Here is an 18,652-nt window from a genome sequence, read left to right on the forward strand (position 1 = left end):
CAGTCACAAGATCACATACAAGAGTAGTCAACATGCAACTCAGGTAGTCTTCCTCCTAGTATGGAAAATGCACCAGGGTAGAATCCATGACTGCAAAGTCATCCCCAGTGAAACAGTTGGCCCACAGCATAAACCATTAGTTGCCACAATCGGCTGCAAGCAGTGGTCAGAGAAGGCTCTAAGGTCAACAGAGACCAGGCTGAAGACCTGGAAGTTGGGAGGAGAGAAAGTACAACAGTTTAAGGAATTACTCAGGGCTCTAGCACCCCAAGAAGAGGAGGAAGTAGGTGGAGTTGAAGAAGAATGGCAGCGCCTAAAAATAGCATGTGTTAGGACTACAGAAAAGATATGTGGCTGTGCCCAGGTATGGAAATGTGCATAAGGAAAGCTGGTGGTGGAATGCAGAAGTCCAGGAAGTCATCAAAAGAAAGGAGGAGTGCAGGAAAAAGTGGGAGACAGAAAAGACTGACCAGGCTAGGAAGGACTACTGGTTGGCTAACAAAGAAGATAAGAAAGAAGTTGCAAAGACTAGGGCATCGGAGGCACTGTGCCAACTTCTGGAAAGTGACTCAGTAAGGGGCACAAAGAAACTATAGCAGGTTGCAAGGCAAAGACAGAAAGATAAAGAAGATAGTCAAACACCCTTCATAAGGGATGCCAGCAACAACCTGCTCACCAGTCCAGAAGACATCAAAGGTAAATGGAAGGAGTATTTCCAGCAGCTTTTGAATGAATAAAACCCCACAGAAGCTGTACTGCCCCAGAAACAACCTACAGTGAGAGAACAAGAGGAGCCCACTCTAGAAGAAGTAAGAGCAGCACTAAGGAAGATGAAGTCAGGGGAAGCAACAGGCCCAGATGAGGTCACAGCAGATATGATAAAGATGTTGTGTGAGATGGGGGAGAAATGGCTCCTGAGGGTACTAATAGTAGTGTGGAGAGAAAGGCGTATCCCAGATGACTGGAGAATAAGCATACTCATGCCAGTGTACAAGAACAAAGGGGTCATCCACAACTGTGGGCAGTACAGAGGCATCAAACTCCTATCACATTGCATGAATGTTCTGGAGAGGGTGATTGATAAATGGATATGCAGAGTAGTAGAATGTAAGATGGGAGATGAGCAGTTTAGATTCAAATCAGGATGCAGCACAACTGACCTGATATTTTGCATTGAGACAGATACTTGAGAAGAAGCTAGAGATGAGGAGAAGAGTTCAACTTTGCATTCCTAGACTTGGAGAAAGCATATGACAAGGTCCCAAGAAAGCTGATCTGGGCAGTACTGCAGTGGTTTGAAAGCCTGCACTAATTCTACCAATGTTTCTGGGACATGTACAAGGACCCAGTGACTCAAGTACGAACAGTGTTCGGGCTCACAGAGGGGTTACCAGTGGGGAGTGGGTTTACATCAGGGTTCAGCGCTGAGCCCACTGCCGTTCATACTGCTGATGGACTACATTAGCAAACAATATGTAGGAAAGAGCATTAGCTTGAAAACTTTGAAGATGTCTTTCTATAAATACAGACAGTAGAAATAGCATGTTGTCTTTACTACTTGCATTATTAAATTATACATCTAACCTCCCAGCTCTAAGGTACAAGACACTAGCTCTGTGTGGCCAACAATGCCAGGGTGTTCCCTGCCAGCATGAAGCACTGTACCTCAGACATACTGTTAAATGTGTTCATCCTTAGCCTCACAAATGTCTTCATGTGAGACGTATAAAGAAGAGCATCGGCTGTTCTAAGTAAAGTTGGCCCCACCACTAATGCTAGCAGCTATAGATTAAAAAGCTTGACTAGACTTATCTGAAAGATTGTGAAACAATATCACTGTAGACTTCATAAACAAAGATCTTGGCAACCTAAAAATCTCTGAGCCCTAATCAGTTTAGGTTTGTGAATTGCCAATCTACCTGACTAAGCCAGTGAGCTTCTTTTAAAAAAATCACTAAGGCTTTAGATAAGGACAAAACCCTACAAACAACACACATTGATCTGTCCAAAGCCTGTGATAGTATCCCACACTCAGTCATACTGACAGACTAAAGTAAATCTGTTACCTGCTGTAGAACTAACTAGTGCCCAGACAAAGTCCATTGACTCAAGACTGGCGGCACTGTCCACCAAAATACCTTTTTATCCATGGAGTCTCACAGGACTTTGTGCGCTGACTCAGCTTCTGTTTATCCGAAATCCAAGCTAATGTCATGGGTTATTGGCTTATCTGCTTCACAGATCATGGCAAACTTAAATTATCATAAACTCTCTAGTGGACCCACAAATGATTCAAGATGGTCTGTTATGTATAAACACATCATGCCAGGACTATGGGAAAAGAGTAATGCAAAAAGTGCAATATTGTGTCATTTGCAAATCTAAGCACCCTCATACCTGACACACAGAAGGTAACCCCTCAGTCAGTGTAGTTAAGAGACCTGGGCACTTTTGTATGCAATGAATTCTCCTGCAACCACCATGTCTTTATGGCTGCTAGAAAATCCTTCTACCTACCCAAACAGATTACCAAGGATCCATGTTCAAGGTAAAGTTATATTATTTTTTCCCTCTTCACCTGCCTTATTGGGCAGTAAATAAATATAATGCTGCTTTCAACATGTACCTGACCAAGAACATTATCCAACTAGAAAGATCACAGTGTTTTCCCACTAACAGACTCAAGGGCCTAAACTATATGTCCTATGCATCTGTTTTCTGTCTCATAAAAACTCCTGTGGGTGCCCTCTGCCAAACTTACAAGGCCTCGAAGTACCCTGTCCTTTGTGACCTAAATATTCACAAAACAAGCAACAATACAAATACCCATACTGAATGTAGTAGTTACTTTACTTTTTTTTCAAAGATAAATATCAGGTTTGGTGAACTGTAGCACACATGTAATATGACATAACTTTATAAGGACATTACTCTGCAAATTTAAACAATTTGTCAAATGCCACCACAAGTCTAAGCTAGAACTGAATGTAAGGAACTCAACTCCTAACACTTGGCCATCAAGCCCCCCAATGGTAATAGCTGTACAAGTCACTGGATTTCCTTGGGGTGAGAGGTGAGCTGCAGGAGTGCAGAAAGTTTTAGAACTTAGCTGTACTCTTGTCTTCCTTATTCCCCCACTAAAAAAAATCACTTGCAGCAGTATCAGCTCCAAAGATGACATGACGGGTAGCTTCAGAAAGGAGTACTATGCCTATTTTGATAAATGTATAGTGCTGGCATTTCCAGACAGAGCAAAATATAATCTGGAATTCACAAACAAATCACTTGCTCCTTGCATCATAAACTTTACAATAAGAGAAAAATATTCCTTAAATTATACAGCAGAATCAATCCTAGCAATCTATGGGGTGACAGATGCCACGCCATATCATCCTCACATTCATGGTTGAAAGTTTTGGCCCTTACTAAATCATTTTCTTCAGCTAATTAATCATCATAGATTAAGTTTTCTTATTTTTGTCTTCTTATATTTGTCTTGTTTCATTTTTTAACCATTCAGTCTCAGGCTTACTCTACATTTTGTAAACAGTTGTATATTTTTTTCTGTAAAACGTGATATAATTTATTCATATATTATATTACATTTCAGTTCTTGCCCCTTTTGTAATCATTTTCAAAAATTTTAATAAAATATTTTAAGCAAAAAAAAAAAATTATATATTTTTATTTTATTATTATTTTATTTTACATTTGCATATGCATATGCACAGCCGCAACTGTCGGACCCTCATTAGTTAAAACACAAATCAGTCATCTTCAAGCTGCTACTAATGTCAAAACTCAGAGTGAAATCAGACTAAAAAACGTCACCAAGACAAAAAATACCCCTCATTGATGAAAGTTTAAATGCATTCCAAGGCCCGCCCCAAGTTGGAAGTAGTAACTATGCTGAAGCTTACAATAAAGCCCTTTATAGTCACTTGCATAAGTGTATAAACTCGGCCATACCAGAAAGAATCAAAGCCATAGACTCAAGTAAAAACAAGCTACCATGAGTGGACATTCAGCATCAACAGACTGTAAAATAAGTACAAAAAGTTGCCATCCAAGAAAAGAAAGGCAAGGCCCCAACAATGGAAAAGCACCCTCCTCAGCCTCAACAGGCAAATAAGACAACTTGTCAAATTCTCTAAGGGCTCATTTGAGAGAAACTTAGCAAGTACAGCCAAAGATGGCCATAAAGCCCTTTTACAAGGTATGTACGTCAAGCATGTGCAGAACTAGTGGCCAATGTTATCATGCACATTAACCCACAGAGATGACAAACCTGGTAGCGGCATACTTCTCAGCTGTACAGATTTTCACAGAATGTCCAGATTTTTGCCTTGTTACTCATTAAAATTATGATTTTTGGCAAATGATTGCCAAATCTTTAAGGACAAAAGTCAGAAAATAATGACAGACATTTGAGATTCAGACTTCATTTCTTTCAGAAAATTCATCATAATGTAAAACCTGTCATTCTATGTATTTTTTTAGATTGCAAGAGCATTATTTAAATCATTATCTTCTTTCGGCTGTTCCCATTAGGGGTCGCCACAGCAGATCACCTGTTTCCATTTCTTCCTGTCCTCTGCATCTTGCTGTGTCACACCAACCACCTGCATGTCCTCTCTCACCACATCCATAAACCTTATCTTAGGCCTTCCTCTTTTCCTGTTACCTGGTAGCTTCATTCTTAGCATCTTTTTCCCAATATACTCTGCATCCCTCCTCAGCACATGTCCAAACCAACGTAATCGTGCTTCTCTGGCTTTGTCTCCAAATCTTCCAACCTGGGCTGACCCTCTAATGTACTTATTCCTAATCTTGTCCGCCATCGTCACACCCAGTGCAAATCTTAACATCTTTAATTCTGCCACATCCAGCTCAAACTCCTGCCTTTTTTGTCAATGCCACTGTCTCCAACCCATATAACATAGCTGGTCTCACTACCCCATTGTAGACCTTCCCTTTCACTCTTACAGGTACTCGTCTGTCACAAATCACTCCTGACACACTTCTCCACCCACTCCATCTTGCCTGTACTCTCTTCTTCACCTCTCTTTCACACTCACCGTTACTCTGAAATATTGACCCCAAGTATTTAAACTCATCCACCTTCACCACCTCTACTCCTTGCATCCTCACCATTCCTCTATCCTCCCTCTCATTCACACACATATATTCTTAGTCCTGATGACCTTCATTCCTCTTCTCTCTAGGGCATATCTCCATCTCTCCAGGGTCTCCTCCACCTGTTCCCTACTCTCACTACAGATCACAATGTCATCTGCAAACATCATAGTCCACGGGGACTCCTGTATGATCTCGTCTGTCAACCTGTCCATCACCATTTCAAATAAGAAAGGGCTCAGAGCTGATCCTTGATGTAACCCCACCTCCAACTTAAATGCATCCGTCACTCCCACCGCAGACCTCACCGCTGTCACACTACCCTCGTACATATCCTGTACCACTCTTACATACTTTTCTGACATTCCTGACTTCCTCATACAATACCACAACTCCTCTCTAGGCACCCTGTCATATGCTTTCTCTAAGTCTACAAAAACACAATGCAACGCCTTCCGACATTCCCTGTACTTCTCCATCAACACTCTCAGAGCAAAGATCGCATCTGTAGTGCTCTTTCCTGGCATGAAACCATACTGCTGATCACTAATCATCACGTCCCTTCTTACCCTTGCTTCCACTACTTTCCCATAACTTCATGCTGTGACTGATCAATGTAATCCTTCTCTAGTTACTACAGCTCTGCACATCACCCTTATTCTTAAAAATCGGTACGAAAACACTTTTTCTCCATTCCTCAGGCATCCTCTCACTTTCCAAGATTTCATTAAACAATCTGGTTAAAAACTCCATTCCATTTCACCTAAACACCTCCATGCTTCCACAGGTTTGTCATCTGGGCCAACAGCCTTTTCCATTCATTCTCTTCATAGCTATCCTTACTTTCCTCCTTGCTAATCTATTGTACTTCATGATTCACTATCCCTACATCATCCAACCTTCTCTCCCTCTCATTCTCTTTATTCATCAACCTCTCAAAGTACTCTCTCCATCTCCTCAACACACACTCCTCGCTTAAGTATGTTTCCCTCATTGTCCTTTATCACATTTACTTGCTGCACATCTTTCCTAGCTTGGTCCCTCTGTCTAGCCAATTGGTGTACAGGTCCTTTTCTCCCTCCTTAGTGTCCAAACTTTCATACAACTCTTCATATGCCTTATCCTTTGCCTTCGCCAACTCTCTCTTTGCCATGCACCTCATCTCCTTATACTCTTGTCTACTTTCTTCATCTCTCTGACAATCCCACTTCTTCTTTGCCAACCTTTCTCTGTATACTCTCCTGTACCTCCTCATTCCACCACCATGTCTCCTTGTCATCCTTCCTCTGTCCAGATGTGATACCAAGCACCTTTTTAGCAGTCTCCCTTACTAGCTCTGCTGTAGTTACCCAGCTATTTGGTAACTCTTCACTGCCACCCACTGCCTGCCTTAACTCATCCCTGAACTCCACCTCACAATTACCCTTTTTCAATTTCCACCATTTGATCCTTGGTGCTGCCCTCACACTCCTCCTCCTCTTCTTGATAACCAACGTCATCCTACAAACCACTATCCTGTGCTGCCCAACTACACTTTCTCCGGTCACCACTTTACAGTCTCCAATCTCCTTCAAACTGGCCCTCCTACATAACATATAATCCACCTGTGTGCATCTTCCTCCACTCTTGTATGCCACCCTATCTTGCTCCCGCTTGTTAAAATATGTATTCACCACAGCCATATCCATCCTTTTCGCATAATCCACTACCATCTGACCTTCTCCTCCACCTTTATACTCTCAAACTCTAGCTATATTTTAGCAGGCTCTACTTCTCTGTATGGAAGAAATATTGCAAAGTACAAAAAAAAAAACCTCCTAATTTTAAATGTTTTTACTGTGACCTTTATGAATTCTTGGAGTGTAAACATTCTATTGTATATTTGCATTTCAATGTCTTTACTATGTCTATATCCTATTGTAAATTTGTTTTAGCAGTCTCTTGCTATGTTTTGTATTCTTCTCAACATTTTTGTTTTGGTTGTACAGCCTTTGGAGCTTTTCTCCCCGGGCCTCCACTGAAAAGGGGTCCTTCATGGCCCAGTGGGCTTCCCCGGTAATCAAACTGAAATAAATAATTAAATAAATAAATACATTCTGCATTCCTTTGTTTAACACCATACCTACCCATCACTTCCTTTTCCCCTCTGAGCATTATTTAAAAATTGTCTGTATTTTTATGTCTTTGTCCCCCCCCCCCCCCCCCAATTATTTATGTATTTGTCTCTTGTGCTTTGAGGTTGAAAGGTATGGGTAGCAGACATGTTTGTTAAAAATTTCACTCTTATCCTCTTGTAACTTACAACAAACCATTCTCCAAACCCCCCATTACATATCTGCAGAAGCAGATGATCAAAGCCTTGAACAAGGCAAAAAATTACAGCCTTTATTGGACCAGATAACATCACAGGCTGTATTCTAAACATGCTAAATCATGAATTAGCATCACCAGTTAGTACCCTTTTCAATCAAAGCCTAAACACAAGCTTTGTTCCTGTTGAATGGAGAAGAGGAAATGTTATTTCCCTGCACAAAGGTGACCTAACAACAGACCCAAAGAATTACAGACCAGTAAGCCTGACCAGCCTCATCTGTAAGGTCATGGAACATGTCATTATGGAACTCATAAATAAAGACATAGTTGCCCTCCAAACCCTGGATCCTACCCAATCTGGCTTCATGAAGGACAGGTCCTGCCTGCTAAATCTGGTGGACTTCTTTGAAAATATGACAAAGGCCAATGATGAGGGCAGATCTGTGCACATAGCATTCCTCTACCTGGCAAAGGCTTTTGACACAAACCCACATTCAGGTACTAATATTAAACTTGGCAAACTGAATGTAAACCCCTTCATTGTAAGATGGGTTGCCAACTGGCTCACAAACTAGACACACACTATCAAAGTGGATCAGCCAGAAGAGTGGTTATCAGTGGGGTGCCACAGGGGTCAGTGATGGGTCCTCTACTATTTGGTATATACTTCTCAGAAGTTAAGGCCAAAACTAAGGGGTTGTGTCTGACCAAGTTTGCAGATGACTGCAAACTAGGTGCCATAATTGAATCCCCAAATGATGTCCGTATACTCCAGGAGAGTCTCATGCAGACCAACAACTGGTGTATTTAGTCACGGTCTCAAACTGAACACAAAGAAAGACATCATCATTCCCTTCAGCACAAACCGTGCTCCCTCACACTATCAAAACAACAATACCATAAGTACTCATGAAATGGTAAGGGACTTGAGACTGCACATTGACTGCAACCTTAACTTCGACCACCATGCGTCTCCTGTAGTAAGGAAAGCTGTCTACGTAGCACACTTGATTAGTAAAGGCATTGCCTCGAGAGCAAAAGAAGTTATAACCCCCACCTATACTCGGCACTTATCCAGCCCATAATTGATTATAACCCCACCTATACTTGGCATTTATCCGGCCCATAATTGAGTATAATGCCCCATTCAGCATGTACTGTGCTAAGAACCTGCAGCCAATAGAGAGACCGCAGGGATTTCTAAGGAAGAAGACCAAGGGGCACCAGCACATGCCTTACACACACTGACTAAAGTCCCTTCACTATACTTCGTATTGTACAGACTTTAGGGTAGACTTCTTCCTGGCCTACAGAGCAGTCCTAGACACAACCATAATGAACCTGCTGCATATGCATAAATCAAAGGGCCTAGGGCTACCGTTCCAGGGACCTAAATATAACCTGTGACTTAAATAGGGCATGCTGGAGAGACAGATTTATCACCCAGTGAGTGTTTGGAACAGGCTACCAATTCATGTGAAAGAGAGCACCTCTATGATACTGTTCAAGAGGAACCTGGACAAGTGGATGGGGCACCATAAATTCTTACTGGGAATAGTGCCCACAACCCTCTTGGACATGGGCATTCATCACTAAATGCAATTCTGGGTATTGACTACCATATTTATGGTATTACATTGGGATGAAATGGCTAGGCTTAAACTGACCTCCGGGTCAATAGCCTAGTAATCTCCTATGCTCCTGTGATCATATGAAAAATACTATTATGTTTACTAAAACAGCCCATAAACATAGGATAACATTTGAAAATAAGGACAGCCATAAATTCTTGTTCTTTAGTTATGAAGGGAAATAAAGAATAAAACCCAACACTGTTCTAAACTTATTCAAAATGGTACCCCCATTCAGATACAGTAGACTTTGGTAATATTTTAGCAAACATCTAGTGCTAATTGCTAATTTTTCCCCAAATTTCTTTCCAAGACCCACATAGCCCTGAATCCTCTAACCCCCTCCCCTTTATCACAGAGGAAACATGTACTTTAGGTGCTTTCAAAGTCCAAAAATACTTATGTCATGAGGCCTGACAGTTTACCTGATTGTTTAATACAGTACTAAACAAGCCCTGGCAAAGCCACTCCTCAAACTGTTTCACTTAAGTTTTCATACAGGTTTTGTCCCTGAAGTTTTGCACACTGCAGTTTTGATGTCACTCTACACTGGAGTCTATGTGACCACCCTTGGGGATTGCAAACTTATCGGTCTAATGAGTCTCATCCACAAAGTCATGGAATATATTATAACAGAATTTATAAACAATGATATTAAAAATGTCATTACACTTGAGAAGTTTGTCTCTATCCAGGGAAGATCCTGCATAATATATTAGGTTAACGTCTTTGAGAAGGTAACACAGGCTGCAGACAGTGGGCATGCGGTTCATGTCGTGCATCTTCACTTGGTGAAGGTGTTTGATACCATACCCCCATGCTGGTATTGTAAGTAAGCCTAACACCTTAAAAATAAATCCCTTTTTGGTAAGCTGGAGAGCAAACTGGCTAGTGTACAGAAGTCATGCGGTTCAAGTGGCAGGTGCCTCATCAGAAAGGACAAAAGTCATCAATGATGTCCCCTAGAGCTCAGTGTTGGAACCTCGTTTCAGCATTTTCATTTCTGGTCTCCAAATTGGAAACAAAGACTTCAGGCCAATTAAGTTTATTAATTTGTGATAGTTTACTGTATATGTTGTGTTTGTGTTGGACCTTTTCTTCCTGGGCCTCTACTGAAAATGGATTTGTATTCCAGTTAGACCAGCCCAGTCAACAAATGTAAAATAAAAATAAATAAAATAAATAAATTAAGCTTGAAGATGAATGCAAACTAGGAGTTAAGTCCCCACAGAGAAACCAACTGCCTTCAAACCATCAAAGGAAAAAAGGTCAAGCAGTAAAAATGAACATTCTAATGAAAGGATAGCTCTGCACAAAGGCAAGCCAATCAGACTGATTCCATGCATATTAAATATTAAATATTTATTCACTGTTCTTCAGGATAGTCAAGTTTGTTTGCCAACTCCAGTGGGGCTGATCCAAGGATCTCACTAAACCACCAAATTGGTGGTAGTGATGGGTGGTGTTTAGTGACCCCACTGGAGTTGGTCACAGCTCCAGCAGTGTGCAGAAAAATACAATCCAACTTGGCTATCAAGAGGAACAACAAATCAATATTTATTGATGGACTGTGTTTGATTCATTTGCCTTTGTGCCAGATTATTCTTTTGTTGGCATCTTTATTTTTATTGTCAAGTCCTCCCTCCAATGCTCTAACCCTTCTGGAAGACCTTACACGTGTAAATAACTGTTGGAGTGAAAATGGGCTGAAATTAAATGCAAAAAAAATGTCAGTACTGTTGGATTTGGTAGGCAACCCCCCCCCCCCCCCAAGCATACAGCATAAACATCATTCTACTTCAAAATGAAAATGTTAGGGATGTTGGATCACTGGGTGACCATTCCCTATCTTCCTGACTAACAGTAGTCAGAAAATCTTACTCAGTAGTGTTATTTTCCGTTGGGGAATATCATTCAAATCTAGAGAATTCAATATTTCTGTAGATTCATCATTGATTAGCCTAATTATTCAGCATAATGCTCCCTTTGGGATGTTACTTCACTTTACATATCAAGCAACTAGAAAAAAAACCAGAAGTTCTGCCTTGACGCACTGTTGCCTTGTATTTGTCATATCTCAAACAGCAGGTAAATAAAATGCAATGGTCAAATGTTTTCTTCACCTGTTGCAATGAAATTAAATGATAGCTAAGCAAGGGAAAAGAAGGAAGCTGAAATAATTTTGTTTGCCATGCTAAGCATGAAGTTCTGGCTGCGGTGGTGCAGCAGTTAGCGTTGCTGCCTCACAGTAAGAGGTTCTTGGGTTCTGGAGTTCCTTCTGTGCGGAGTCTGCATGTCCTCCCTGTGGCTGCGTAAATGATAGACATGCAGGTAGGTGCATGTGGGTGTGCCTTCCATGAAGGTTGGGCGTCGGGCTGGCACCTCGGCACCGTAAAAATCCAGTGCCAATCATTAGCGGACCAGAGTTCTGCTGTGGCTACACCTAACTGGGAAAAGCCATTGCTTGCTAAGCATGAAGTTACACAACACAAAAGTAAGTTTATGATGACCAATAACTAATTGTCTTACAGTTAGTGTTCATCTTAGCTCAGTTGTCCTTGATTTTTGCCTTGCAATTTTGCTGCAACCCTAGTAAAAGATGGGATTAGAAGGAACATACTTTGACAAAAAGCATACCTCTCAAATGTCTGATTTTGTAGAACTTTTATTTTGCCTCATATTTTTGCCCATCACATAGCAAAATGGTAAATTACTAAAGATTTCAGTCAGATCAGCAATGCTATACATTAAAGTTTCTTACTTGTTCAGAACATGCATCCTGATAGAGAAAGCCTGCTGTTTACCTTTCCAAGAGAATTAAAGTAATATTTAAGAACTATTTCCACTTCTGAGCCTTTCCACCATCAGGTTTCCCCCTGTATGTTGAGCAAAACATTTGAGAGTCTGGAGGGAAGCAGGTGGTGCAGAAGATTACAGTACCAATTCTGTATTGCCCCCTTTGCTCCTAAAAATTTGTAATTTTCATTGAGATTTAAAGTTAATCAATAATGGCATACACTTGCTCAGAACATGCATGCTTAGGCAACACTTGTGCCATTAACTTCCTCCTAATACTGGGGCATTCTTCGGACATGTAGCTAGGTGCACTGTAAAGAAAAACACATTTTCCACCAAAGTAAAAACAAAAATAAATTAATTCAGTGTCAAAAACTTGGAAAGCTGCTTACTAGTAATCCAAAAAGCCATTTGCTGCTGCAAAATTAATAGGTGCGTTGGAGCTTCAACCGTTATCGCAAATACAGTATCGGCATTCATTTGTGAAGCCATTACTATAGAGCTGCATCATCGTACCCTAACAGTTTGCATAGCAGTTAGTAATGCAAAATAAATAATGTTGTTAAATACACCTAATAAAATTGCAAGTTATTAACTTACAATTGCTTCTGAAAATGCATGTTTGCATAAAAGTGGTTGAGAACTCTGAGGCTGATATCAGAGACAAGGTAGTACTTGACAAGCTTGGCTGGCACGTTACTCACACCTCCAGTTAAACTTTAGGCTCATCTTGCTGACTGATGAAGCAATGCCTCGATTCTGGCAGAAAATACACCAAGTGGCATCTGGACATGGGACTTTGCAATATTATTCAGCCTGATACTTTGTACCAAGAGCAATCAGAAGTAGTACTTGCAAGCTGTCTGGCGTAAATGTCTGAAACGCAAGTGGAGCTCAGTTTTCAGGAACAAGCTGACTAATGTTTTACATACTTACAATCTGATCCTCATTGTAGCCTGGCACTTTACAACAACTTATCCTTGTTTGTATTAGGAGATTTACTCGTTTGCTGCACAGGCATGGTATTGCAATATCAGAATGCCTATACCATTCAGCTGTCCTTGATTCTGACTTGTATATTTTTTTTTCCCCTGGAGCCGCTAGCAAAATTGTTCATTTTCTGCTACAGCAATGAGGATTACAGACAGTCGATAATGCGATGGAAAAGAGTTTTGTACAACTTGTTCAGGAACTGCAAGATGACTTAAAGCCCTTTGTTTTTTCTATTTTGTTCCAGTAAATTAGAGTAATATTTAAATAAGTGATCCTAGTTTAGAGTTTTGCACCATCACCCTGTTCCAGAGTCTTGAACAAAAGTTGCAAGTGATAAGGAAATGATCAATGCAGTACATTACATACAGATACAGCATCGGCACTGCTCATTGGTTATGAAGAAAGCAATCTGTATTACATTACCGATACTGCAGTTAGTGCTGCATGTACGTTTTCTTTTTTTAACTTAAAAAATATGATTTTAATACAAGCACAGCTTTTGATATGTTCACATACTGCAGAAATATGCACAAAGTAATTCAATACATGAAACTAGCTTTGGAGAGAAAATAGAAGTGAAAGGAGTGATTGAGCAACAGCAAATGCTTATTAAATGTGAACATTTGGAAACAAAGATCTGATTCGAATGGGATAGGAACGCAAAATGAAAGGACAGTTGACAGTGGGAGACAAAAGACTGGAATTTAAAAAGTACAGGAAATTTAAAAGAAAAATGACACTGTGGGTGGGAATGTGAGTGACATAGCTAAAGTGGGCGTTACTTTTTTAATTTTAGACTCTGGGATTGTCCCTTTAAGGAGAATATAAAGTCTCAAAACGTGTTTTTAGAAGTAAGCCACCATGGGAATGAAAAAGATTTTACTAATAGAGATAACTAAGTAGGGGTGTAGAAAATTGACAAAAAGAGGCTGGAAATTGTTGGAGGAAATTGTTAGGAATCAAGGTATTTGGACCAAACAACTAGAGAGGGAGGGTTAAGAGTGGGTTAAGACCAAGCAGAAGTTTGTACAGCAGGTTAGAGACTGCCTTCTATACCAAGGATCGATCTCGGAGTATAAGCAAAGAAAAAGTGTTGGGGTTGCTACATTAAAGATTATCTATAGTACAGTTTCTGTCTTCTAGAACAGAAGTTGCTGCTAAAAAATGAGTAATTAGTAGGGCATGCAAATATTGCATAACTATGAAACAATCAGCGGAGGTTAGAAAAGATCTGGGAGAGAGATTGTAAAGGCAGTTTACAAAGGAACAACGACAGGACCATGGATTAAGTGTACAGCCAATTCCGGAAGGTTTAGTATTTTGATTGGAAAGTGTATACAGACGTATTTTATACCCCATATTTTGAAGTGTAATGAGTTGGATTGTAAGTTTCCTACAAGGTGCTCTTTCAGGTATGTTGACGCAAATGGCTGTAACTAAAACAGTCTAGGTACAAAAACTGTGTGCTAACTGAACAGCACAACTTAACAGTGACTAGCAGAATAGCAAAAATGTGAAAAAAGCTTAGCAGAGAAAATGTTAAGTACAAAAAACAGTACAAGGTTTGTAAAAACAAATATTTAACATTAGGCAACAATTCTGTGGCAGGGAACGGTTTAATAGCCATGTTAAGTAGCAACATTTGGTAATTAGCTATGTTAAGTAGCAACATTTAGTAATGAACTTAATCAGGATAAGTTGAAACTGCAGAAACAGTATGGTAGCAGAACTCTGCAGCCAGTATCATTGCAAAGAAACAAAAGTGAAGTAGAGGTCAGCCCAGTAAAATGAGTAATCATACAGGCCAGTACAGTAATAGCGAATAGTGCAAAAAGTCATGTAAGTGCAAATAAACTCTCTGACCCAAATGTGAAAAAGCTTTCCTATGCTGTAGCTGGTTCCTTGCTTTGGAAAAGCTTTAACTAGTAGTTGGTACCTAATAGAGCAGAGGTTGAATTAATTGTATGGGAAAGGGCAAGAGGCAGATAGATAAAGCCTGTTTTGAGTCAAGATGTGAAAAAAGAGTTTGATAAAATGTCTAAGTACATGCATGGTCCAGAAGAATAGATTGTGGAAGTGAGCAACATTCCTTTATCTAGCACAAAAGTTCCTGCTGAATCCGTTTGCCAAATTAGAGGCTGTTAATGCCGTGTGTGAAGGTTATGAGCTGTTAATGAGCTGCTTCCTGTGCAGCAAATCTTTCATTTGCCTGCATTGTGAGTCTGTGCAAGTCACAAAGCTGAGAAGGCATTTCCTGGTAAGTCTGAAAAAAGGTCCAAGTGGTTTTATACTGTATTCTGGATAAATTAAAAAAATGTAACTCCTGACTCTTCTTCCTTACACTAGGTTCATTGGCAAGTATAGGTGTTAAGTATTAGGCTAGCTGCCCTCAAGGGCCTTTTTAAACCCAGTTTCCTACTACCTCTAAGTGGGACTTAGCATACCTGAGATGGACTTAACAGACATCCTACCTGCTTCTGCTAGAGGGGTAACTTCCCATTTACTACTCTCTCCCATTCCTGATTTTCTTCTCTGTAACTAGTCTCTTTTCCCAGTCCTTATTAATGACTTTCTTGTTCTGGGAATGTCCCTCTTCCTTCTATTACTTTCCCACAGTGTAAAAAAAAAAATAGTGAAAATAGGGGAAAGGGATATTTTATCTGTATTTTATCTTAATTGAACTTTAATGCATCTGTAACTGAACTTTAATGTTTTGTAACTGTTGTATTTTTAATCTTAAAATATTGTAATTTTAAATATTTTTAATCTTGTCTGATCCTTGTGGAGCTTTTCTCCCCTGGCCTCTACTGAAAATGGACATATATCCAGCTAGACTAGTCCGGTCAACAAATGTAAAATAAAATAAAGTAAGTTTACCTTTTTGTGTTCAAATTAACCTATCCCACTTGGTTAGAGATTAGCCGTACCCATCTCTTGGTTAATAATTGTATACTACCCCAAATGAGACTAACAGGGATGATACCGTAGGTAATTTGAAGGGATATATGCATGGGATGAAGTATTTATGAGCTGGCTCTGCCCATTAGTAGTACAGGGGGCAGTCCTGTGGTAGATTTTGTTTCCCATCTCTATATGTTTGATTATGGACATGGATGTCAGATGTGGCATTTGAGTACTGCCTGTTTCATCAGCTTTTCCACCCTGTTAAATTCCATAGGGAAATCACAGCTTTCTTACCCAAGAGCTGCTGCCCCCTCATTTCCAAAGGAGCAGGATGTCTTCTTTTGTCCACTGAGGCAATATTTCCTTTGGTGGATACTGCCCTACCAGGGCATTGCGAAAGATGTGAAAAAGGTAGTTTTGGAGAAGGATACCTCTCTTACTGCTTTCAGTGACAGAATCCTATTGTCGTCTAGATCTTCCTCTTTTTAAAGGACTCTCTTTGGGTTACTTCTAGTAAATTTCATGCCCTTGAGCGTGAAACGGGTCCTGAATGTTTTTCTCCCCATCAGCCATCACTTAACAGAGTCCCCACAGCCACCATGTGGCCCATTTTTTTCCCTTGGAAGTGAGAGCCTTCCACACCATTTATTCTTCTCAGAGTCAAGATATTAGCCCCAGAAGTGGTGCTATCACTAGTGGAGGGAGATCATGGACTTAAATTCTTAAATTCCCTGCAACAGCTGTATATTCTGCTTTAAAACTTGCCTAGAGGAACACTTGTATATTGCCATCTTTCACACCTACTGCCCTGAGTTGTGCTACTATACTGCCATACAAGCAAAAACTGCAGTATTTTTGCTCAGGCCATCTTAGTTCCCACAAGATGTGAAAGCCACATTCATACATGCTACTCTCTCCTCCGTTGTCTTGGTTCCTTCAGTGTCTACTGTTTGAGGAAAAAAAATGGTCATGTGGGACATAGTAAGGACATCAACTGTAAGTTGCAGAGCTGGCTTTTACCCTGATTTTTTTAGCAGTTGGTGCCACACAAAACTGGCTCCCATTTGTCACTTCTGGAGTACCTACAGATGGAGGTCAGCACTGCTTCCTCCCTATGGTCTCCCTAAAGACTTCCGATATTTGTGAATGCAGTGTCTTAAATTTTCATTGTCTAACTTGTTTTATACCTTTGCCACCTGTGCTATATGTTCACCATTAGAGTGACTGTAACTTGTGTTGTAATGGGAAGACAAACTGATGTTTAATATTTCCACAGAAATTAAATCTGAAGACCTGGCTGATGACTGGGAGGCTATGGTTAGTGATGAAGACAAAGAAAAAGGTACAGTAGAGACAAGGATAGATTGTTAAACACTTTCTAGACTGTTTCAGTTGTGTGTTCTCTCTTTTTTAGTGCATTGTGCAAATTATTTCATATAATTTTATTTGTAGATAGTGAAAAAAATCACCCATTGTTTATGAAAGCCTCATCTGATTTACTTTTTAAAACATGAGATTTTTTAGTACATCTCAAAAATGCACGTACAATGTTGGTTTATCTTATTGCTTTGTGGTCTTATGTATTTTTGGAACTGGGATCATTTTAAATATGCCCATTTGCTTAGCAGATTGTATAAATATGTTATATGATCCACTAAAAAATCATTAGGTATGCATGTGTGATGGTGATGAAAATTTACAGTTCTAATGCAAGTTTCTGATCAATGATCAGATTGTGGTAGTAGTACAATGCAGTAATTTTCATATGTACTTTATGAACCTGTAGCCACAAGTTTAATTACTGTAGGCAGGGCTTAGTTTGATTTTAAGTCAGTAATGTTTATTTTCTTCCTGTACCTTAACATCAAGCTTCCTCCTTAATCACACACTACAGTGTGTGTCTGGGGTGGAGCGGGCATCATACAACTGCCATGAAGGGCAGTTTGTGCTTTCATCATCATCCTGGCAGGGAAGACCATTTTTTTCATTATTTGGCCTAACTCCATTCCTGGTATTGATGTGAGCATGTGGGTCAGTGTAATGGCCACAGGTGCCCCCTCAGCCATGCATATATGTTGCCACATGCATTGAGAAACTACTACCATCACCAGCATGTGAAGCCACATCCTTGGTTTTCTAGCATCTGCTCGGCTCCCCAGATCTTGACGACCTCTGCTTCCCATTGATGGCTCTGTCACCCAAGCAAGTAGTTTGAGCCAGGTAGGAGCCACCATTTATTCTGGTCCCCCAGGACAGGCGCTTCCATTCTCCCTACATGTACCTTCAAGTGCCCAGTCTGCTAGTCAAACGCTGGTCATCTGGGCTACAGTCAGGAATTTGTCCCTCTGCTCCAGTGGGTTGTCTCTCTGAAGTTTTGTCCCAAGTAAAATGCATTTTTCCTACGTTCGTTCCCTCTGAGTAGCCCTGAAGAAAAGATTACATTACGTTTTGTTTGGCAGTAGAAGGCCATAATCTATGTAGTCTGCCTCCCCCTCAGTTGATTGGCTCTGGCTTCTCTTTCCTTTACCTTATCGATCCCTCTTTTTCTTTGGGACAAGAGTACTATGGCTGATTTGTAACACATCAAGTTGAAAGGTCCATTTACTCCCAGACTAGCGTAGAAGTTCATCCCATATCTGGTGTAACCCACTCCCCACATTGACCAATGGCTATGATAATGCTGCCTAGGAGGGAGAGGCATGCTTTGCATGTATTACCTTCTGGCTTACTTGCAAAAGATAGCTATAACCCAGTGCCAGTTCTATCCTGCCATTACCAGTTTGTAAGCTGGAGTAGCAAATCTACCCCCCCCCCCTCCAAGGATGGGGCAAGCCAGTATCAGCCTCTCATCCCCATCCTTCATCAGCTATTCTGACCCT

The 18,652-nt window shown here is 40.4% G+C and overlaps 1 protein-coding gene across 2 annotated transcripts in view; it reads left to right on the forward strand.

Moving 5' to 3' along the window:
* The window catches only part of EIF5B (eukaryotic translation initiation factor 5B), a 3,606,765-nt gene that overhangs the window by 1,559,429 nt on the left and 2,028,684 nt on the right, over positions 1-18,652 (forward strand). For both annotated transcript variants that reach the window (XM_044070982.1, XM_044070983.1), the window contains one exon: positions 17,050-17,115. In XM_044070982.1, coding sequence (XP_043926917.1) covers positions 17,050-17,115 — 66 coding nt within the window. The remainder of the gene's footprint in view (positions 1-17,049; positions 17,116-18,652) is intronic.

The sequence above is a fragment of the Protopterus annectens genome, chromosome 5.part0 (genome assembly GCF_019279795.1).
Source record: "Protopterus annectens isolate FY-2018-M chromosome 5.part0, PAN1.0, whole genome shotgun sequence".
In the NCBI taxonomy this organism is placed as follows: domain Eukaryota; kingdom Metazoa; phylum Chordata; order Ceratodontiformes; family Protopteridae; genus Protopterus; species Protopterus annectens.